We start from the raw sequence: 24373 nt of genomic DNA on the forward strand, positions 1-24373 counted from the left end.
TAAGTGCTGGTATTACAGGTGTGAGCCACTATACTTAGTCAATGCCTTTTTTTTGAAACATAAGATAACAAAATTCTGTCGCTGTTTCTCATTCTTTTGGGTGCCATGCTTTTGTCTATGCACGCAGTACAAACCCTCGTAGGATAATCTAGCTCTGATGAGTGGGGAGCTGACCTCTTGCTTCCTTTTAATCCCAGATCTGAGGCCAAGGGATGTTTGCTCAGCTAGTGGAGGTGGCAGTGACTCCTCCACCTGGAGCACCAATGGTGTGCACCATTGTTAGAGAGGCAAGTAGGCTAAAAACTCACGTAGTCACTTCTCTAAGGTTAATTTCTGGAGTGCCCGCTATCCTCATTCCTGGGCTCTCAGTCAAGAATGTAATTGAAGCCCCAGGACAATAGAGTGTGAAAGGAAAGATGTTCCCTGGTGTCAGATGCCTGGCCAGCCAGAACCAAAAGCATGGAGTAGATGCTTGGCTTCTATTCCTGGTGCTGGCTGGGTCCCTGTGTCCTGCCCTATACCTGAAATCCTCTTTAGGCAAAACACAAAGCTAACTAGGAAGCTCCAGCTTGAGCCTCCTCTGGCATCTCCAGGACCAGCTGTGACAGAACAGCTTGCTTCCTCCTGCCGACCCCCTTGTTTAAAGGTTAAACATACAAAGGCAGGAGCCGCAAGCCCAACAGAGGGAACCGCGCAGCAGCCCCTCAGATGCTAACAATTTCACCAGAGGACCAGGATATTATTATTGTCTGAACTCAGCTTCTAAGTGCCCTAGGAAACCTTCTAGTGTCTGAGAGTACGATCAACAAGGAGGTGAGCTAGGTTTTCGTAGTGTCATTGAGAAGTCCCCAGGAAACCTAACCCCAGTGGCAAACCCCAGTGTGCCCTGGGGAGACACAGGACCTGGGCACCTCTTCTGGATGCCACTGGGCAGGCACTTCCTGGAGAACTGGTGAGGGTTGGTCATTGGGGTCTACTCGAGGCCCCTCCTCCCACGCTGGAGAGGGGCTGTTCTTACTGCTCACCAATGCCGGACTTTAGTCCTGACAGGCGGTGAAGTGTGCTTCCGTCAGATTTCAGGGGAAGATCCAGCTGGGCTATCAGGCTAACTCGCCACTGGCCCTGACCCATCCTGATGAATCATCCTGGTGAAATGAACATCAGAGGCAGCCTTGAAGGAGAAAATGACAGCACACTAGGGCAGCCTGATAGGTGAGTAGGGAAGAGGTGAGGGGCGACCTTGTCTTTGAATCCTGGGGAGCGTGACTTCTCAGGGCTGATTGCCGGGATCTAAGACTATTTAAAGAACAGGGCAATAGAAGTTGTCTATCACTGAGAGTTTGCTATGCCAGGCACCATACTAAAACTTTTCATGCAGTATCTTAGTTATTCGTGCCCTGAACGTTATGATGCGGGGTACTATTATTATTATCCCCGTTTTGCAGATGGGGAAATAATCGCAGAGAAGTTGAGCAGCTTACTTTAAGTCACACAACCAGTACGTGGCAGAGGTGGCTGTTAAATTCTGGTCTAATTTCGAAGGCTGGGATTGTACATATTATCTAGGCTGCCTCTTTAGCAGGGCAGTTAAGTTTTCTATATGGCTGCTTCCTTCTGTCACTGTTCATCATCCAGTAATTAAGGGTCTTCCCAGAACTGAGGCCCGAGGCAGTGCCTCTAAGCCCACACACCCATCATTCACTTTTATCAACTCTAGGTCTAGACAAGGGGTACAAGAAAGAGCCGGGTGGCTGCAGTGAAGGCATGTCTTAAAGCTCAAGTTTGTGTGTTTTTGTTGGGGGAGCAGGACAGATGAGGGAGGGAGAAAGGGATAACGTGTGGAACTAGATTTCCTTTCTTTTTTTTTTTGAGGTGGAGTTTCGCTCTTGTTGCCCAGGCTGGAGAGCAGTGTCTCGATCTCGGCTCACCGCAACCTCCGCCTCCCGGGTTCAAGCGATTCTCCTGCCTCAGCCTCCTGATTAGCTGGGATTACAGGCATGCGCCACCACGCCCGGCTAATTTTGTATGTTTAGTGGAGAAGGGGTTTTTCCATGTTGGTCAAGCTGACAGGCTAACCTGAGGTGATCCGCCTGCCTTGGCCTTCCAAAGTGCTGGGATTATAGGCGTGAGCCACTGCGCCCGGCCGGAACTAGATTTCTTAAAGGCTTTACCACACCAGTTTGGGAAAAGTTGTTTTGTTTCTCTTTTAAGAACCTGAGGCCTGGAAATAAAAAAAGGGCTATCCAGGCTGGAGTCTAGGCCAGAGCAGGAATCACTACATAGTTAAAAAACAACTTAACACTATATTTAGGGTATGTCTGTGCTTAAATGAAATAATTTTTTTAAGTGTATGTTTTCCTTATTTACATGTCAGAAAATATCCGTATTACAAAAAAACTCCCATCAGTCCTAGTTGTGAGAACAAAAAATTAGAAAAACCCAATGATCAAAAATAGGAGAACAAATTATGGCACATTAACCAGAAGACTAGGTGAAGCAACACAGGAAGATGCTTATGCAAAAATTTTTGAATAAAAACCAAAATTTTGAATAAAAAGCCTTCCATAAACACACAGGCAAAACATATGGAAAATAAGTTTTTTTTTTCCAATGGTGACCTTTTTTTCCTTCATAGTTTTTCTCTATTGTTCTTATAATGCTTTGTGACAAATAAAAAATGTACACAATTATATGATGGCATTTACCTTATGTGTACATTTTGCTTATTTCCCTTGCAACCCTGTATCCAAATGGGCCAAATAGCTTTTCATTTGAACTTGCAAATTCCTGCATGAAATTTAAATATTCCTTTAAATACACAACCCACATCAATTGCTGTTATACAAATTGGAATGAATTCTTCAGGTTCAAGTACTTTTTATCCAAATTTAATTATCCATGTTTATCAGTAATACTTTATGTTTCTTGGGTAGGAACCAAAACGAGGAGAGCAAAAGGGGAGATCCCAGCCCTCAGCAGTTCACATTAAAACAGCACTGAAACCCAATTCTTTCTCGCCCCCTGCCCCACTACTCCTCTTTCTTGGAAGGCTGGAAAATGGGTTGTCTGGAGACACCCAGGGCTCCTGGCCCATTAGGGAGGCTCTGAACTTGGCTGAGGCTTCTGAAGTCTGGCAGCCTGAGCAGATCAGGCCGCTGTCTGCACTAGCGACTATAGCAATCAGCCTGGGGAGCCTTCTCATGGGAGAAGTGAATGTTAGCGGCAATCCTCATCCATTTGCTTTACCAGAAATCAAAGGCTCCTTCAGGCCTCCCTGGTGGAGTAGGAAGCTGATTTTATAGGCTGTAAGAGTGTATGTGTGTATTAATTTATACTCTTTCCTCTAAAGCTTAAGACATGCTCTAGGATTAAAGCGAAGTTATGGTAAGACCAAAAGTTTAAAAACAACAAACAAACAAACAAACAAACAAAATACAACTACATGGCCCACAGCAAGGAATGAGAGGTGGGTAAGAGGGGAGGATTTTAAAATGAGAATTTGGTACAAAAAAGCTACAATAATGAACAAAAAATTTCGTAGCCACAGTAAATAGCAAAACCAAAGCATTTCTAAACTAGCAGAGCTCTTGTTTCTAAGATTTGAGAGGCCAGGGTGACTGGTGATTTGCCTGTGGCTGGAGTACCACTGAGAAAATTATACAGCATGCCCAGGAGAACCTTTTCTACTGGTTTTAGATGGTTAAAAATCTACCAGGAAGGGGGCATGACATCGGTTTCCATGTAGTCTTGTATCATTTACTCTCTATCTGCCATGTAATCATATCCTGTTTTGTTATTTTTTAGTGCGTTTGTGCATATATTCAGTTGCTTCCATAGACTCCTTGAGGGCAAGGCGTCTGTTATACTTTTTCTGTATTGTCCTACAACCGCCAACCTTGAAAACAGACCAGGATTTGCCATCATGATGCTTGCTGGCTTCTCAGCCCCTAGCCCCACAGAGCATCCGCCAAGAGGAGCTGACTCTTCTACTCCTCCGGCCCACCCGAGCCCAAAATACAGTCCTCAAAATACTGTAAACCATTCTTAAATGGAAATACAATTTGTCTTTTAGGCAAAATTATGAATCTTAACTTTCATAATTCTAGTGACTAGAAGACAATATGGAAGCTCTTTCTGTGTCTGAGAGAAAGTGAGCAGAACAAGAGATTAGAGTAACAAAAAATTGTAGCCAGAAGGGAAGAACGAAAGCCAGAAAAAGGAGGCGTGGCAGATAGGAAGTTTTCAAGTAGAGGGTTAACAATTGAAGAGAGGTGAGCACTTTGGCCAGGATTTGAGCCTAGCAACGCTTTATTGGGGCACATTTTCTTGACATTCCTATTCTTAGGCAAATTATTCTGCCTTTGCTCTTTTTAATTTCTTGGGAAGGTGCTAGGCAGACAGTCCTGGAGTGTTCTGGAAAGGAGTGCTTTGTGTGAAGATAGCAGGAAAACAAATCATGGGAATGACAGGCTTCGAGCTGAGTAAACCAGCGGTTAATCACTTCCCACTGGCTCAGGCTTCTGAGATGCAGGTATGCTTTGGCCATCCCTAGGAAGCCAGCATCCCCTTCAAAAACAAAAGCCCCTACTGCCTGGGTGTGGGTTCCCATTTCTAATATTTACATCACTGGGCTTTGGGCAACTATACTTAATCCTTTTGGGAATAGTGATGGGGCTCACTTTAGATAAAGGCGTCCTTGACCACAGCATGATTCAAGCAGTTCCTTGGCAAGTGTTTCATTGTGAAGTATGGTTTTCATAGAGGAAGTGGACTTTGGGGTGAGGTGGGGAAGTGGAGGTGCAGGATGTGGGCAGCCCATCGAATCCCAGCTCACCAGAAGGCCAAAGGGCTTCTGGGAGTTTAACACTGGATTCGTGAGTCTAACCAAGAGTTCCACTGGAAAGGCAGCATTCCAAATCCTTTCTGAGTGTCTCTGGAGTTGAAAACAGTCCAGGACTTACCATCATGATGTGTGCTGGCCCCTCTGACCCCATCCCTATGCAGCACCCGCCAAGAGGAGCCAACTCTTCTGCTCCTCTGCCCCCCCACCCCCGTGCCCAGCCGGCCCCTCGGGAGACACAACAACTGCTTCCCTGCCACAGACAAAGCGTTTTTCACCTTCCCGGTCATTAGCTTCCCTCTGGAGACAGTGGATTCCACGGCTGCACAGGATCTGCCTCGTGGCTCCTCTAGAATAAGTAAGGGCTGAACTGCCTTCATTTACGTCCGATGCCAGGCCTAAGAGCAGTGTTCTGTTCACTTCCATGAAGCAACAAATCCAAATGCAGTTTGAGAATGGAGTAACAGAAACTTACAAAAGAGCCAGCCTTTAGCTTCCATGTGAGATTTGAATCTACTACTTTGAAACATTCTTTTGCCTCCTGTGCGCAGGTGATTAACAACTCAAAAACAAACTTCGAAACTGTGACTTGAGGTTTGTTTCTGGGCCACTTGTGGGGTACCATGGCCTTGCAGTGAATATCCTCCCGGGCAGTGGTACTGGGGATTTTCATTTCAAAAGGAAAAAGTTACTTTCAGTTTCCCTAAGGACCTAATGCAGGTGAAAAAAAAAAGGATTGGGGCTAAGGAACAGAAGAGGGACTCTACACACATTGCCCGTTCAGTTCTCAGCCCTGAGGAAGTGAGTGGGCACATGGAGAGGGGCAGTGAAACCACCTCCTTCAGGGATGGAGAAATCAACACCCAGATGGCAACATTAACCTGGGCCGGTCTGTGAGCAGGGAGCGGATGCAAAACCAGCGCCTCTGGTTTCCAGGCCCCACGCTGCACTGCCTGCCTTGACGGGAGCTGAATGACTCTGAGCAAGCCACTAAATCTTTCTAGGTCTTGTTTTTCTCTGTCCTCGATGATCTTAAGGCTCCTTCCAGTTCTGAATCAGCGTTTAAGTTTAGGGCATCAGCCTTGGCAGGCCCTGATATGGCCTTGACTCGACCCTTGGTTCTCCATGGCTTTGGTAACGAATGGAAAGAAAACTCTCACAGGCAGCAGAAACCAGCCTTTTCCTCTGGGTTGATGCCCATTTGTCAAAAATTTGGCAAAAGTTACATTCATATTAGTGGAACTCTCAACATAGCTTCATTCATTGTTTGACACACAAAATTTATGACATCTGTTGGAGGAATGTAGCTCTGAAAACCCTCAATGTCAAAAAGTATATATAATGGAAGGAACACTTCTTGTACTGCCCGACATTTCTACTTTCTTTCCAAACCTTTGTCTCCAATTCTGGAAGTGATGGCTCCCTGAACGCCCTAGTGCTTTTTGTTTTGATTGGAGAATTCGGATTTTTTTTCCCCCTGTATATACATCTGACTGTAGATTAAAAAAAAACCAGCTACAAATAGTGTTGACAAGTTGAAAAAATGGTTAACACACATTCAAATACTTGAATAAAACAGATATATATATATATATATATATAATTTTTTTTTCCTGGAGAAAAAAGAAATTAGGCCCAAAGTATTGAACCCTGGAGGATACAAACCAGCATATGCAAAAATTGGATTTTGTTTCTGTTAACGACATCTCTAGGAACAATAAGGAGGGGAATTGTTCTCTTCAGTGTCAGTCTCAAAAAGTTCAGAATGTATCCACAAAGCGCTTTTCTTTTTTCTCTTAAGAACTGATTGTAGGCCGGCACAGTGGCTCATGCCTGTAATCCCAGCACTTTGGGAGGCCGAGGTAGGCAGATCACTTGAGGTTAGGAGTTTGAGATCAGCCTGGGCAACATGGTGAAACCTCGTCTCTACTTTTTAGAGTACTTTCTTACTTTATTTTTATACAAAAATTAGCCAGGCGTGGTGGCATGCACCTGTAAAGCCCAGCTACTCGGGAGGCTGAGGCATGAGAATTGCTTGAACCCAGAGGCGGAGGTTTCAGTGAGCTGAGATCATGCCACTGCACTCCAGCCTGGGCAACAGTGAGACTCTGTCTCAAAAAACCCAAAAAAGCAAAAACAACAACAACGACAACAACAAAACAAACTGTATAACTCTCATTATTTTTTGAAGATGCTTATGTTTTTACCTGTGTCCTTTCTCTGTGGAGTTCCACAATGTTTTACTCTGAACAGGGCAACTGTTCCAGCTGTTCATTCTGAAATCTGGGCCTGCTAAGTTTCAGCAATGGAATTTAGAATATGAATCTTGAATTCTCTCTCTACACTTCATGGTTCTCTAAATGGTGACCATCTCAGCTTCCAGCCTTGGCCTTTCCATATTGAAGAGTCCTAATCTCTGTACCTTGACCTCACAGAGTGGCATGTTCAGAGGTTATCACACCCAGTCATACCCCAGGCATGTACCATGTAGAGACAGAGCTGTTCTCCTTTTTTATATTAATCTGAAAGATTAGGTAATCATTCTTCGAATTGGCATGATGCTTCATAATTAACTGATCTTTTCTGATCCCTGGAACCCAGAGGGGAAGTCAGATGTTAAACCACTCCCACATGGTCATGTCAGCTGCTAAACGGTTGACTCCACCTCCATCTTCCCAGCCTCCTCTTCTCCTAATTATACCTGTGGCTTCATCTGTTTTCATCTGTTATCTAGAAACTGTTTTTCTTCTGCTGTAAAACGTCTGAAACAAGGGGAAGGAGATTCCAGGCAGGGCTCAGGAGTCACACAGGGCCAGAGTTTGAAGCCCAACCCCACTACTTGGGAGCTGCTGAACTGAGTCTCTGAGCCTCAGTGACGTGAGGCTTAAGTGAAATAACCCTTGTGAGTACAAGTTCTTTAGCACACATAAATGGGATGTGAAAGTATTAAAAACCATCATCATAATTTGGGGTAAGGTTAGTCCCCTCTTAGCATCACAAGGATGGGTACTATCTTCTGTGGTGGTCTTTGGAGCACAAATGGCAAGTTGAGGACCACAGCAGTTAACTTTCTTTTTTTTTGAGATGGAGCCTCACTCTGTCATACAGGCTGGAGTGCAGTTGTGTGATCTTGGCTCACCACAACCTCCGCCTCCAGGGTTCAAGCGATTCTCCTGCCTCAGCCTCCTGAGTAGCTGGGATTTTAAGTGCACACCACCATGCCTGGCTGATTTTTGTAACTTTAGTAGAGATGGGGTTTTGCCGTGTTGGCCATGCTGGTCTCATTCGAACTCCTGACCTCAACTGATCCACCTGCCTTAGCCTCCCAAAGTGCTGGGATTACAGGCATGAGCCGCCATGCCTGGCCGAGCAGTTAACTTATGGAACAAGCCCTAGGCACCTGGTACTGTGCTGTGTACCTGAAGTGGTTATAGATTAGACTCCCACAATTATAAACTATGAGCTAGGTGCTAATCTCACCTCCATTTTAAAGATGGAGCAGCTTGGATTTAGGGACTTGACAGGTTAGGCAGCCTAATAAAGGTGGAGTCCGGATTTGAAGCCAGATCTGGCTCCCCAGCTGAAAGAGGACCAGGTTTAGGAAAGGCTTCCATGACTAGAGTGATGCAGAGAGGGTTTTTTCCTAGATGAGGATTGGCAGAGGTGAGGCTAGGGCTGCTGAAACTGTAGGAAGGTTGAGACTAGTGCATTTATTTGCCGTGAGCAAGGGGACAGCTTTTTGGAAGGAGACCTAAAACCAGGCTCCAGGACCCTGGTTGGATTCTTTGCCTTACAGCCTTTGTCTTTCTGTGGAGAAGAGATTCCTGATTAAGAGACATGGAAGTACAGTTACAGAGATATTTAATACTTCTCAATGAAAATATATCTGCATCCAAATGAGTTTTCATTTATTTCCATTCTGTTTGCTTTCCTTGTTTCTCCCTGCAGCACAGCTGAAGCCAATTTTTGTTTGCTTAGAGTCTTCAAGAGCTAGGGAAATGACTGATGACATTTTTAGTTTCCAGGTCTGAGAAAATGAGACGTATTGGAATTGACAACTCACATGAGTTGGGAAGCAGAAAGTCAGAAAGACTCGCTAAAGCAGTAGTTTGAGTCAAATCATATTGCTGGGGGACAAGAGCAGATTTGGCACATTAATCCATCACTTGTTCTTGTGTGGCTATGCCACTGCTAAAGGCTTAGCTAATAAGTCAGGAAGAAAAATCCCCAAACCAGTAAAGCCACTGCCAAAGTCCTACATGTATGTGCAGGCATACACCAATAACATTGAAAATGACATTTGGAAAGGGTCTCCCCTGCTTGGTTATAACTTTAACAGACCAAAACAATGCTGCCTTTAGTGTTTCTGAGAAGGTAAGACATGAAACCCAGTTTCCCCTGGACTCTGGGATATTGTTTTGAGAACCTATTTGTGGGGGAAGGCAGGTTAGTTGCATGATCAAAGTTCACAAATTAAGAACATACAAATGACAGGACCACCAAATTTAGAAAATGTCCTACAATGTGCATTTTATTCCATATCATTATACAACGTTTACATATAGTTAAAACTCTCAAGAAAACGTCCTTCACCAATTGTATGTAGTGTCTAAATCTTTCACTTTAACATGAAGAACTGAAAAGAGTGGAAATCCACATTGATTGTTATCTTACAGATTGTCATGAGCTGCACGTGTGCCAATCAGAAAGGAATGGAAGTCTCGGAAGAGCAGCGTGGCTTACAGACCCTTGCCTTTAGTGAATTCAGGAATGCGGGATCCATAGTCTCGTAGTAAAACTCAAGACAAAATAAATTAGTGTTGGACAGAGTTCTACATTGTACAATGTTGAACAAAAGACCACAGGGGGACCTTTTGTTTAAAGTAGCACCAATCCACACCTGATTGTGTTTCCAACATTCACCTTCCTGTTGACTCTATCATTGGCACTTTGAAAGGAACTTCTTCTGCTTTAGTGAGGATTCCTACACTGACTAAGCATACTGTGTTGCTAAACTCTCTACAAAGTGTGGCAACATCAACCCGGGAAATGGCACATTTAAACCATGATCGCCCTGACATGGGCTTGCCTTTTTGTATGTGTTTTCCCCACCCCCTGACCTAGCTGGTATTTTGTGGATGTTTCTGTGACAGTGGTAAAAGTAAATAAAAATGCATTTAAGGGGAAAGCAGGTGTTTAAAAACAAAACAAAACAAAATTAAAGAATGTGGTCGCAGCTAAGGAGGTTTTCACATGTTGTTTAACTCCAGTAAAGTCTGATCCAGCATCTGATGCATACTAAGGTTTTCTTCTTTGGCATGAGCCACTTTCTCTGTGGTGAGATTAGAAAATTAAGTCATGAATAGCTGTGCTTTGGACACAATGGTGGTTTGTACATTTAGGCAGGCAAACATCAATCACAAACACAGGATGAGATGATTAGAACTAGGCATGCTTGTAAGACATTACTCATTTCTAGACAAGAACCTAAGACGGCGGGGAGGGCGTCTTTGACCCAAAGGAGCCATGGCACCGAGTCTCACAGAGCAGTCAGGTGCACCTCCACCAACAATTCACTGAGGATAAAATGCACGTGGGGTTTGGTGAAGGTTCACTGACTGTGTGCCGTGGGAACAGGGAGAGGTAAAAACCAAATACAGCTGCAGCACTGTTATACAAACTGGAGAAGTTACGAACAGCAGACATTTCCAAGGTACAGGCAGTTAAAAGTCTGGGAGTTGTGCGGTAACACAAACTCACAAAAGCAAAGATGACATAAATAGGTTTTCTGAGAACTTTTAAAATGATTTATTTCTGTTGCTCATAAAAAATTATCAACATGTTTCATGCACACTTCATTAGGACATTCTCTTAATATTTTTATAGTGTTCTATTTATTAGCATGACATTCTCCCCAGACTCCAACAGCACCATTAGACTGAGTAAAGCATACCTTTCAGACAACCAGGGGCTTCTGGCATGAGTTCCTGTTTTCAAAAGCTATTTTGCCCAAGCATAGGTACATTTAATCATATTTCAAACACTATACCAGATATTTAGAAGTTAGGAATATGAGTATCTAATAGGAATACATATACACACATATATATATATACACACTTAAAAGTAGGACTCATGGCTGTCAGGAAATAGAAAACTTTTTTGGGGGGCTCCTCATTATTTATCAGTTCAAACAAGAGGATCTGCTATTTCAAAGAGCAGTGCTGAATTGATATAAGTATTCTACCATAAAAGCTGTTTTGTGATTAAAGAGAATGTAATTATTCCAGCCATATAGAGAAAAAAGCAGGCAAGGCCAGCCTTTCAGCCAATTCCTTGCATTTGCATTTCTGCAGAAAGCAACTGTTTTCAACTCTATTAGTTGAAGGTAGGACAGTCTTAGATTTTCTGCACATGGGCTCCACGCCTAGAATTCAGCCCAAGTTTTTTCACTCTTAAGTTTAATCCTCATTCAGGGCCAGCTTTAGTTCATTAGTGAGGCGGCGATTTTGCTCAAGTTGCTGGTAGAGTTGATCTGTACAGGTCAGCAAGCAGGTTAGCAGAAAAGAGGCAGAAGGAAGAGAGGTTAGCAGACTCGGTGAGAGGCAGTTAATAGAGAACACAAAGAGACCTCACGCAGGACAGCAACTGGTCACTTGCTGAGCAGTTTACTCTTACCCAATAGTCACCTGTCCTGTATCCATGAAGGGTAGACCCTAAAAAGCTTGGTAGACTTATGAAGTGACAGAATTTTTCTCTTGGTGAGGAAAAGAGGGGAGGAGGAGCAACGGGATAAGAGGAGGTAGAAGAGTGAATGTTCCTCTTATACCTCACTAAACCACTTTGTGAGCTGAGCCATACATGGTTTCTGGCAATAGATTTGGGAATGGAGGCCTGGCTGGAGGCAAGCCCAGCGTGACATCCACCCCTTGCTAGGGCTCAGTGTTGAACTTAGGTGAAACCTCGACCTGCCCAGTGCTGCCCACCTCTTCCAGAACCCCTTTCCTCTCCACTCACAGGGCAGGCTTTCCCCTCAGGTAGGACCAACTGGGGGTTACTGCTTTTGCTGCACTGAAATTTTTTGAAATTTGGAATTAAGTCCCTGTCCTTCCCCCAGTCACCACAATACAGGGTACACATTCTGACTCTCGTCTAGCTTTGATAGTGTTATCCATTCAAACAGCAAAAGAACAAGCACTTGTCACCACTCAACACTGATTTAGAATTTATCTGCTTGCTTTTTTTTTTTGAGACCGAGTCTCACTCTGTCACCCAGGCTAGAGTGCAGTGGCGCGATCTCGGCTCACTGCAAGCTCCGCCTCCCGGGTTCATGCCATTCTCCTGCCTCAGCCTCCCTAGTAGCTAAGACTACAGGCGCCCGCCACCACGCCAGGCTAATTTTTTTGTATTTTTTTAGTAGAGACGGGGTTTCACCGTGTTAGCCAGGATGGTCTCGATCTCCTGACCTCGTGATCCACCCGCCTCGGCCTCCCAAAGTGCTGGGATTACAGGCGTGAGCCACCACGCCCAGCCCTATCTGCTTACTTCTTGAAGAGGATGGCATTCATGTGTGGTGCTAATGGATGTGTATAAAATGAACAAAACTTCCAACACCTACATGAAGACCAGCGTGATATACATTTTACACACTGACACGTGATCTGCTCACGGGGGAAAACAAGTGCAGGAGTCGGTCTGTATCTGATGATCCAGGGGACACCCAAGCTATGACAAGCAAGAGCCCGGTATGCACTGGGAATAGCCGGAGGATGCATGGTGGCTTTGAATGCTGGTGACGAGTTGGACCTAAAAATACTTCATGATCTTGAAAAGCTAACAGTCCTACCCCTAGGGAAAATGTGCCTGCAGCCCCCAGGTCTGTCGGGAGACTAAGCAGTTCTCACATTAACATTCTCTCATAAATGGTAGGACATGGGAGGATGCTATGCTCGTTATGTTTTCTCGCTTGGAATATCTGCTGCTCTGTCCTCTTTGCTCATCCACATTTTCTGAATATGCCAAACCCCAGTCAAATGTCAGCTACCTCCTCCAGGGAGCTCCCAGTCAGAATGGTTCTCTTCTTTGTTGGCTCCAAATGCACATGCCTATTAGTTTGGACTCGCTTCACTCCTCTATCTCCCCACCAGATGGCCAGCTCATCGAGGACAAAGAGCCTTTCCAGCCCATCTCTTTACCACACCCCCACTGCTTCTCATGGTGTTTTGCACGTGACATATGCTTGGGGGTTGCAAGACATAAATCCCATTACTACATTCACACTATGGACATAGGGAACTGTCGCCATGGGTAGGGAGCATGTCTCAGTTTGCTGAGCCCAAATGTTTGGCCAGGCTAGAATGGAAGAACTTTGGAGAAAATCTGGAGAATCCAGAGAGTCAGTATGAATTCAGCAGGAAGCACAGCGGTCCCTCCGACAGCCTCCTCTGGATCTGCTCTGCTTCAGCTGCTGTGGAGCTGGTGTGCATGGGTGGCCCAAAGGCAGGGACAAGACATGCTCATATCCTTGGAAGTGTTTTCCCTTCCTGTTCTATGGAGACTCCCAGCTGTCTGAAACTTCAAGTGCCCAAACTCAGTGATGCTTTCGGTTTGGCCCACCAGAGCAGCTGTAGCTATGGCCTGGCCCTTTGAACCAGAAGCCTGGTTCAAATCAACAGCTGAACAAGAAATCAACAATTTCTTGATAAACTTGACTTTATCAAGTTTTCCTCTTGCACATGCACACCTTGGGTTACTCCTGACCTGCCCTCCCAGTCCATTAGTGTCCAACTTCCCCTTGTACAGTGTACTTATAGAAAGTACGAAAGTCTCTGGAAGGATTTCCAAAAAACAGATGTGCCTCCAGAATTACATGAACATCTGTTCAGCAGAACTTTCAGACTTGGCATTTTGTCTACATCAGGAAGCAGGATTTACTCAGAGAAGGGTACACTTCTCTTATTCTGAATTTAAAAAAGAACAAGGAGGGAATCAGTCAGAAGCAGGCCCAAGGAGCCTTAAGAAAAGAAAAACATGAAATCATGGAAGTCTTTATACACTCAAGGGAGAGACATTGTCCAGATTCTAAAAGTCCATCATACTACGACTAAAATACTTTAATTCACAGCTTTCTTTAAAAAAAGTATTTCCTCTATGCTTTGAAGTCTCTGTAGAGTGAAAATGACACTATCTTCTGAGTTTGTCCAAATTTATTTGAGCATGGTGGTATATCAGCCCTCTCGGGCTAAAAAAACTATATACAAAACATGCAGATCATCCATGTTAAAAAAAAAAAAACAGGAGAAATATATAGCTAGATTGTTGAGGAAGGAGAAATGTTGGGAATTATGACACTGAAGTCTATATTAGTTAAAGTTCTAATTTTTGCAATGTATTTTTTTTAAAAATCACTTAATTGCTGTTTGTGAAATAAAACAGAAGCCCAATTGTCTTCTGAACAATTTCCACCAACTATCTTTTTGGGGGAAAAAAAAGAAACTTTCATTGCTATATTTTAAAAATGTCCACAAATGAAAACACAGCCATTGAACACAAAGATTATGTACAATCCCTCCCATAGAGTATGTGCTAAAAAGCACAAAACAAATCATGACTAAACAGAGTAATCATATTTAGAAAACCTAAGATGTCATTTTCGTGATCACAATAAAGGTGGCTGAGTCATAAATATACTTCAAAAAAGCTTGAACTTTTCTTTGTGCTATAAAAGGATGATCGACAATAACCAAAACTTACATTGTTTGAATCCAAGTCCTTTTTCACCCTTCTCAATGTATAACTTCCTAGTAATATGGGACAGCTACAGAACCATTCATCATGAGCCTTTCATTGTTAGCCAGGTCCTCCCAAGTAAGGCCACCGAAATAATCAACACAGAGGGGTCACTACATCCCGAGCTAAACCTCCAGCAAAGGAAGACACTGATTAAGTGAGACCTTTCAACTCTCAACAAGCAATGTCCCCTGTGTGACCCAGACTGCAAAGCAGAGCCATCACAATTCCCCCAAAACCCCTCCAGATGTCCAGACCTCATTCCAACCTTTGAAAATCAGAACTCCGAGAGGGATGCAGGCCTGGGTATTTTTTTGAAGTTCAACAAGGAACTACTGCTTTAGAAACTCCTGATATAATTCTGTATAGCGTTCAGAATTTAAAAAGAAAAAGAAAGCAGCAGCCAAACACTAACCCTCATACGTGTGAAGCAGCTTTGTAGTTTTATTCAATGTTCAAACTAAAATGTCAATAAATAAGAAGTAAAAAGAATAGCAAACAGAAATAGCTTACACAGTGTTTATTTGACACTGAAACGAAGAGCTTCTGTACAATAGAAAGCACAGTGTGTGCCTGGCTCTAAGGCAGGATGCTAAGAGAGAGAACCAGGGTCAGCTGGAGAACAGACAAATGCAGAGCTCAGAGAGGTGGGACATCCACCTCGACGAGGGAGTCTTGGGAGAAGTGAAGCAAAGAAACTTATCTGTGTGAAGATACAAAGGTGGGAGGAAAAAAAAAGTGGCACATGAGAGAAAAAAAAAAGAAAGGAAACCAAACCAATAGATGAGAGCACTTGAAACACAGACAAGAAGCAGTCATGCAAAACCCACTGCCAGCTCACCCTTGGAAGGACGTCCGTCTTCCCACCTGAGGCCATCACAGGCCGCCTTTCAGCAAGGGTCCATTTTAAGATGACCCACGAACAGAATTTAAAAACAAATTTTAAGCTACACTCATCTTTCAGAATATTTAATCATACTTGATGCAAAAAGTTTTTCCCAAAGAATCACCACATTTTAGCACTGAAAAAGACCTTAGAGACAGATGATCTGCTCCACCCCCTCATTTACAAATGAGGGATGAGAAGACAGATTTTCTCTGGTTTCCATGGCAACAGCCATGTCTCTAGGGGCTTTTCTGTTGAGTGTGGGGATTCTATAACCTCTAAGGCGGCAGGCACATGCCACTCTCTTCAAGTTACCATTTTTTCTGCATGGGTAAATGAATGACAGGTGGGCTTGGAAAATGACATTTCCAGCTTCAATGGAATTCAGGGTGATATTAGAATGAAGAACTCTGAAACATTCCAGGTTAGAATTTAAAGTAGTAGAAAAAGTTTAATGTTTAAATTTGGTTAGTAATATGTAAATTAGTTGTATCTGTTCAAGGTTCTTCTCATGATAACAAGACTACTTACTCCAACTCTTACTGCCTAACAGTAAAATCTGGGGCCATTAACTCCCAAGCTCACATTGTACAATCTGTGTTTAATTTCCCATTTCTTTGACATAGGTTGTGGTAAATATTTATCGTGGGCATTTTAATTCCTTTCATAAAAACAGAAAATTAAAGGCTTGGTTACTCAGCAGAGGGTTCTTTTTACTCTAGAATTCTTTTTTTTTTTTTTTGAGACGGAGTCTCGCTCTGTTGCCCAGGCTGGAGTGCAGTGGCGCGATCTCGGCTCACTGCAAGCTCCACCTCCCGGGTTCATGCCATTCTCCTGCCTCAGCCTCCTGAGTAGCTGGGACTACAGGCATCCGCCACCACGCCCGGCTAATTTTTTTTGTATTTTTAGTAGAGACAGGGTTTCACTGTGTTAGCCAGGATGATCTCAATCTCCTGACCTCGTGATCCCCCTGCCTCGGCCTCCCAAAGTGCTGGGATTACAGGCATGAGCCACTGTGCCCAGCCTACTCTAGAATTCTTAAAAGTAAAAGAGATGATCTTTTATAGTACCACTGTTCAGGCTGTACTGGATCATGCCAATTTCCTTGTCCTCAGATTCTCAATAACCTGATACTTTAAGGGTTCCTTCAATTTATATTTAATGAAAATGATTATGTTGTACTTAGTTGAATTTCAGGAAACAAATTTTGGTATTTTTTGAGGAGCTCCTATACAACAAATGGCATGGCCTTCCAGTTTTACTTGAGTTTAGCTTAATTTCCCAAAAGGACAGTGCTCAAGGTCACTCATTCTAGTTCACTGCTCTAGTTCAGCATCTACAAAATAAAAGGATTCTGAAAAGAAAATGGTTTGTATAGACAGACTTAATCTAATTGGCCTTTATATTAGTAGAAAGTGAAAAAACAATTATTCTAGGTTATGACAAAAAGGGTGAACACAAGAGTGCAAAGATGGAGATCAGGGAGCAAGGAAGGCATGGTGGTGAGTTTATTACATTAGCATGAGGGCAGGGTGTAAGCAGGCAGAGTGGATGAACGTTTACATGGAAGTCATATCGTTGAGAGCGTGGTCCAGCTCCTCGCTGATGGCTTTGTACTTCAGTTTCTGAGCGTACAGCTCGTCTATGAGCAGGAAGTGGAAGGCAGAGGTGCAAGAACATGGAGAGTGATCAAGAAATGGAGGGTGAGTGAGGGTGGTGCGTGCACCATCCCAGCACAGCAGCAAGAAAAGGGCAATGCATGAAGGGGTTGGTGCCGCAGCAGGTGGCCAATGCAGGAGGCGTGCGTTTTGTTTTAAATAAATTGAAACAAAAACAAAGAGAACAAAACCCATTAGAAAATAAAATGAGAAAGACTCTATGAAAATCGTAACAAATATGGTAGGTATATCAGTAAACCATGTTAAATCCTAAACGAAACTACAGAAGGCTGTCTCCTGGTGGGGGGAGGCAGGGGCTAATGGAACATCTTTCTTTGCAGAGCTATATTTTAATTACACTGGAGTAGTCAGCCATCTGCAGCTATAAACAATGGAAAAAAAAAATCTAAGGGCAGTGTTTTGGAAGAACAATTTGTGACTACAGCCTGTAGTCCTTATCTGGCTCCACCTTCAAACCGCTGACTTCCTGACCACACTAGACCACTGGGATAGCGATTTCTTAGTGCCATTTAAGCTACTCCTGTGGTCTTCCCACTCAAGCTGCCTATTACTGGTCCAGGAGGCTTGAAAAGCAATGGGCGCCACACTTTATATGGCAAGTCTGCAATTTAGTTTTTGTAATGCTGCAGGTTTCATACTTTGCTGCACTTTGGCAGATCATTTTGCAACCATTTGTCATTCTCTCTTCTCCACTATTTTGGTTATTATCTGCACCAAACACTAGTTCCTTCTCTAATCCCTTCTGTGATGTAGATATTTGTCTTTTCTCTTTCTTGTTCACAGCTAATCCTTCACATGCTTCAAAGCTCAACATTTAGGATATCCGTGAGATAAGAGTGGTTATTACTAAAATAAAACCTAAGTGCCTTAGGGGAGAAATGCTTAAGTATAATTTTTCCCTCCTCCTTCAGCATATAAAGTATTTTGATAAGATAATATATGACTTTAAAAAACCCCTAAATCCTTACTTTGAATTCATACTTGGAAGTAAATGGGTTCTTCTAAAAACAAGACCACAATCACCACATCATTCCCAATTTAATTAGGAAGTAACACTAAAGATATAAAATATACTAGAGTCGTTCTCACCTATAAGCACCTCACTCACAGTGAAAAATAAACCTGCCACACTTCTAATGAGCATGAAGTCAAGCTGGATGGCATTTGCCACTATGGCTGGTGGCTAACTAGTCACCTCCTGAGCAGAAGACTTAGGTTCATGAGTTCAAGAGCCACAGAGGAAAACCCCAGAGGACAGGCAGGAAGAATGTGCAAGTGCAAAGGAGCGTATCAACGTGGATGCCCTTGAATTGGAAAATTGTTTTGCCAGATCAGTATTCAACCATAAGGATTAAACTAAAAACACTACTTAAGATCTTACCTTCTAAGTCATCAATGCTTTTCTCCAATTTAGTTACTGACCTCTCCGCAAACTCAGCCCGAGTCTCAGCCTGTAATGATTTATTTGAGTTAAAGTTGGGAAGTTTTATGTTTCCCGTAGCTACAAACACAGGGAAAGCTAGAGGATGAAAATGAAGCACATCACCTATAAAATGGATCTGCAACTACTTGTTTCAGTCACCTCTGTGAGAAATGGCAGCTAGCACAGTACATAAACTCCAAGGCGACCTTTGAATATTCCTGACTTGGATCACTGGAACTTTAAAATGAAAAGGCCCTGACCGGTTCCATGAAAACAAACTCATTTAAAATCCAGTTGGCTTCATCCACAACTCTCATATTACCTCCTTCAGCTTGTCGGAAAGGACCTTGATCTCTTCCTCATATTTGTCTTCCTTCTGCGAGTACTGTAATTAGAAAGAGCATTCCAGATGTCAGGGTGCAGCTCAATCTACTCATGGCTTCTCATGCAAAGAACTCGCCAGCCCAGCCAACAGATGTTAAGGATCTCTTAGGAGGTAATGGAACCTCTGATATCAAATGGCACACTGCAATACATTCTCTGCTTTCTTGCCTATTGTTTTACATGGGATAACAACAAGATAACTTATCCACTTGGCACTTGGTTTAAATTAAATTGATGACTTATGTCTCTAACATAAAATAAATTCTCTAGTTAAAAAAAGAATTTGTTATCTAGTAACTCTCCAAAAATCACCTCACAATATTGCCATTTACTAAAATGTCTACTGTAAGTGTTGCTTTCACTGGCAGGGCCTCTTTTGAGCAGCTCTTAAAAGATGCCTTTCCCCACACCATGCTCCTGGCCTACCTTCTCAGCCTGAGCCTCCAGTGACTTCAAGTTGTTCGTCACAGTTTTCAATTCTTCTTCAAGCTCGGCACATTTGCTAATGTTTTCGATCAGAGGCAGAAAGGGTGGGAGACAAGCCAAAGGAAGGAGGAGAGAAAAAGGAGAGGGATGGGAAAAAATGAAAACTGAGTCCTAGAGACGAAGGGCTGCCTTAAAGTAGCCAAATCATCAGGTATTAAAATGTTTAGTTTTGCCAGGAACACTGCCCCCCAACCTCGCAACAGCAGAAGGCAGGGTGACAAAATCCAACAACTTAGAAGTGCGATAATTTGGCTCCTTTTTTGGCTGCCCAAAGAGCATTTATGAAGGGAAAACAAAGGAGCATAAAGGACCAAGGGAAAGCACTTAAAGCAAGATATAAATAGCAGAGGGTGAGGTGAAGGTGCAGTCGTTATACCAAACGAACCAGTAGGCATTGGAAGCTGAAAGACGTCTGGGTTGCAGTTAAACCTAAAAACCACATATGAGCCATCAGTACCTTATCCTCTGCAGCCATTAATGCTTTCAAGGTCTGATCCATTATTCTTAATTGTTCTTCCAGCTGTCGGACTTGGCTGTTAGTGGACACAGGAAATGCACAAGGCCATTCACAAAATCAGTGTGCAGGTAAGGCATGCAGTGATACACGCATTCATACATAGACACCCCACACGAGTCCTCCATGTTCCATACTCGTGGCTCATTCACATCAAATGAGCACAAAAGGAGCCCGGAGCTGAAACAGGTAATGTGCAGCTGCCAGAAGGTCATGCTGTTTAGTCACTGCTCTGCAGCACCCCATTCGTGGCCTCCTGGCGCCGGGCCCGCTTACCCTTCTGAGAGCTCAGCTCGCTCCTCTGCACGTTCCAGGTCGCTCTCAATGATGACCAGCTTACGGGCCACCTGCAGCAGGAAAACACAACACACACACCATGGGTCTTGCAAGCTTTGTGTAACGGGAGGGCATGGGGGTAGAGATCAGATCCCATCAGGCGCTAAGGGTTTTGTCTACAAACAATATGATCCTCTTTCTGGTAGACCAGAGAGAAGCAACTCTCTATTAGGAGTGCCAGCAGAGAGATCAGAGGCTTCTGCTTTGACTCAGAATAGTTAGCTGTGATTGGGCAGTCTCAATTGGAAGTCTGACCTAGGTGAACCGGCAGCCAGACCAAAATGTGGAAGGAGGAAGAAAATACAAATTCACAATCTCAAAAACAGCAGTAGGATGAGACATATACTGAAAAGGTGGGGGCTGCCAGGAAAACAAAATAAACCTAAGAACTCCATCAATTTGATGGCTGATCTGTGCATCTACCTCCTTACTGCAGAGGAAGAATACAAGAGACACTAACGTGAGACAAGTTGGTGAGATAATTGACAAAATCAAATTTTTATTTAGTGGAAGAATGAGAGAGAGGAAGGGAGCCTCTGAAGCAGATCAAAACTTGTGGGCATAGTGTAATCTGAAGGTAATAATGATAATAAAAAGGAGGTGCAATGCTGTTTCAGGATAGCCACGATGTGATCCAATAAGGAAAAAACAGAAACCTTAATAATCATGTTGCCTCTTATCGCAGGAGGCTGTTTTCATGGGGACACGACCAGGAGCAAATTCTGCGGAAAACCTGCGTTGATAATAGTTTTCTACCACCCTTGAGGAGAGAGGCCTCCATGAATCCACTGAGAAACTGTCTGTGGTCTCTAAGCTGCCCAATCTGGATGTGCCAGGTGACTCTGGGAAGAAATGACTTGCACCATGACAGCATGAGAGCCTCTTTTCACAAGACACAGGGCCCAACTCTCCCTTCTGGCCAAAGATCTTTTGTCCGGGTCTTTGTGGTTGGGGGAGAGGAGTTTTGGTCCTTCTTCCCAATGCTACTGATCGGCTTCCTGATAAAGCCTGGGATCCCCTGGCAGGATTAAAATTAGAACCGTTTTCTGGACACAAAGGAACTCTGCTTCTCAAAACCACCCATTTCTGCTAACAAAGCAGATGGCCTCACTCAGGAATCAAGACTGTGCATTGCTCCCTGGCCTCCTGAAGGCCACTGCTGGGAGTCCACAAGGCTTTGGGCCCCAGGATCTGACCTCTTCATATTTGCGGTCGGCATCTTCAGCAATGTGCTTGGCCTCTTTCAGTTGGATCTCCTGAATTTCCATTTTTTCTTCATCTTTTTGGGCTCGACTCTCAATGACTTTCATGCCTCTGAAAAGAAAGACAAGCAGGAAAACCCAAGACTTAGAGCTGATCTTCCCAAATGCACACTGCACTTCTGTGGCCTGTGAGGCTTAGTGTAAGTGGTAGACCAAAATAGAGCACAGAGCTACTTTTATTTTCCAAACCAGGAAACAACAATCTCCAGAGCTAAAGGTGGAAAAAAGAGACACATTTCTCTCTGTTCACTGTGAATGAACTCTCTCACTTCGAGTACTGATGAAACTATCAGGCATCTAACATTAATGATGAAAGGTACCATGTCAGGAACCTGTCTGAATCTTGGCGATATGAAACCGGAAAAGCCAATATGATTTACTATTAAAAAGATAATGAGATTTCTTGCCTTTCCTGTGGGAAGCCTCAGCTTGCACATGAACCAAAGCTAGAACAAAATCAAACTTATCTTTATATACCTCTTTCTACAAAGAATCTTCGTACCCTGCCACCCATAAGCAAAAATATTAGACTTAATATTAGATTTAATAAACTATTAAGCCCACAAAAAATGCTGGTATTTGACCATTTCAGACCAGTAATAATGGCAATTTCCTATGGTTCAACTGAATGCTTCAAATTAAGTTTTACCTGTAATGGAACCCTTTCATGACAGCAATGCTGGGAGACAGGTCTGACACTGTCCTCTACACAGAGTGTATTAGGGTCCCATGGCATGGTGTATATTAGGGTCCTATAGCATGGTGTAATGTTTCAGAAAAAAACTAACTGACCTATGATATTTTACAGATATATGGAATAACAAGTCAGGTAAAATGGAATTCATTTATCAAAATTTAAGTAGGCAGTATAAGTGAACCACTATTTTTTTATTTTTATTTTTTGAGACAGAGTCTCGTTCTGTCACCCAGGTTGGAGTGCAGTGGCGTGATCTTGGCTCGCTGCAACCTCCACCTCCTGGGTTCAAGCGATTCTTTTGCCTCAGCCTCCCGAGTAGCTGGGATTACAGGTGTGCACCACCATGCCTGGCTAAGTTTTGTATGTTTTAGTAGATTTAGGGGTTATGCCACATTAGCCAGGCTGGTCTCAAACCCCTGGCCTCAAGTGATCTGCCCACCTCGGCCTCAAGTACTGGGATTGCAAGTGTGAGCCACCACGTCTAGCCCACTATCTTTTGATGAAGCATTGGAATACAGTTGAGGAGATCTGGGTCGGAGTCTTGGTTTAGCCACAAATACGCTGTGAGCCTTGGTGCAAGTCACATCAGCCTCTGAGCCCTAGTTTTCTCATTTATAAAAGTAAGGGACTAAATGATTCCCAAGTCCCCTTTACTCTGAAGTCTAACATTACCAGACTGCCTTTAAGGTACACTAACAAGTATATTTCAGAAAGAAGTCAGCCACAAAACTGCTCTTATGTGTACAATGTAAGAGATGATTAGTCATCTTAGAGAAGTCCAAAATGCTTGGTTAGTGAAGAAACACTGAGCAGCGGTGAATAATGGCCTAAAAAGTTTAGCTGAAAATCTTCTTTAATCCTAAAATCTGAAATCACTCTTTATACTCGGTACCTGCTGGCAGGGTCACTTCAAAGAGTGAGAAATGGACAAGATGACTGACTGCATTCACTTGCCCAGGTCACAGCACAGACAGATACACATTCAGTGCTCTGAGCCCCTTCATGCTATGCCATCCCTCAAGTGGCAGAATGCTCTCTCACCTCATGGAGTCTCTCTTGAAGTACTTCTATGCAATATGGCAAATCCTTACTTCCAACAGTTGAGCATAAGGGAAAATGCCTTCTAGACCACACAAGGCTGTGCTGGTCTACATGAACCATGCTTTCCTTTACTACCACAAAGCTGAATCTTAGAGTAGTAATTCAGCTAGAGCCAGATTACAGCGGAGGTGGGCTCAGAACACATGAGCATCTGACTATTTGTGTGCACGTGTCTTGTGCGTATTATTAAGACCAAGTCCAGGCCAGGCGCGGTGGCTCAAGCCTGTAATCCTAGCACTTTGGGAGGCCGAGGTGGGCGGATCACGAGGTCAGGAGTTGGAGACCATCCTGGCCAACATAGTCAAACCCTGTCTCTACTAAAAATACAAGAAAATTAGTAGGGCGTGGTGGTGGGCGCCTGTAGTCCCAGCTACTCAGGAGGCTGAGGCAGGAGAATGGCATGAACCCAGGAGGCGGAGTTGCAGTGAGCCGAGATCGCGCCACTGCACTTCAGCCTGGGGGACAGAGCCAGACTCTGTCTCAAAAAAAAAAAAAAAAAAAAAAAAAGACCAAGTCCAAAATATTTTACTTTTGCAGAGTATATTTCTGCTTTGTGTTTTTTCTTCCACCTATTTGTTAAGCTATTTGACAACTGATAGTCCATAGTTCCTTTATTTAGGCCTAAGCCTCCTTGGTATATTATAAAATAAAGTTATACTTTAAAAAATGCACAATTGCTCTGTGGTCAGTAGGAGTGAAAGGGCCAACTTGTATCCCTGACATTTCTCCTTTACATATCTGTCTCCCTCATTAGATGGTGAGTTCTGTGAGGGCAGGAACAAGATCTTCTTCTTCTTTGTAACCTTAGGGCTTAGGACAGTGCTTTGGACATAGTAGGTGTTTCACTAATGCTAAATGAACAAAACCAACCGTGTTATACCTGGGATCAATAGAGGAAATGATCCCACCACCAGGGGACTAAAAAATTCTTAAACCTCAAACATCACAGGAGCCCTCCGGTTTATTCCACCAGGAA

General features: G+C 43.5%; 1 protein-coding gene across 26 annotated transcripts in view; it reads right to left on the bottom strand.

Moving 5' to 3' along the window:
- Positions 1-9353: 9353 nt before the first annotated feature.
- The window catches only part of TPM1 (tropomyosin 1), a 29547-nt gene continuing 14527 nt past the window's right edge, over positions 9354-24373 (bottom strand). For 3 of the 26 annotated variants that reach the window (XM_032175982.2, XM_058427444.1, XM_032175970.2), the window contains 7 exons: positions 21534-21651; positions 20278-20348; positions 19945-20020; positions 18940-19002; positions 18576-18645; positions 17079-17157; positions 10077-15332 (listed from right to left, as the gene is read on the bottom strand). In XM_032175982.2, the coding sequence (XP_032031873.1) occupies positions 15329-15332; positions 17079-17157; positions 18576-18645; positions 18940-19002; positions 19945-20020; positions 20278-20348; positions 21534-21651 (481 nt within the window). In that variant the 3' untranslated portion in view covers positions 10077-15328. Of the gene's footprint in view, positions 17158-18575; positions 18646-18939; positions 19003-19427; positions 19504-19944; positions 20021-20277; positions 20349-21533; positions 21652-24373 lie in introns of all 26 variants that reach the window. The other 23 variants (XM_032175984.2, XM_032175979.2, XM_032175968.2 and 20 more) reach the window with 10 other exon arrangements.

The sequence above is a fragment of the Hylobates moloch genome, unplaced genomic scaffold, assembly GCF_009828535.3.
Source record: "Hylobates moloch isolate HMO894 unplaced genomic scaffold, HMol_V3 SCAFFOLD_14, whole genome shotgun sequence".
NCBI classification, from domain to species: domain Eukaryota; kingdom Metazoa; phylum Chordata; class Mammalia; order Primates; family Hylobatidae; genus Hylobates; species Hylobates moloch.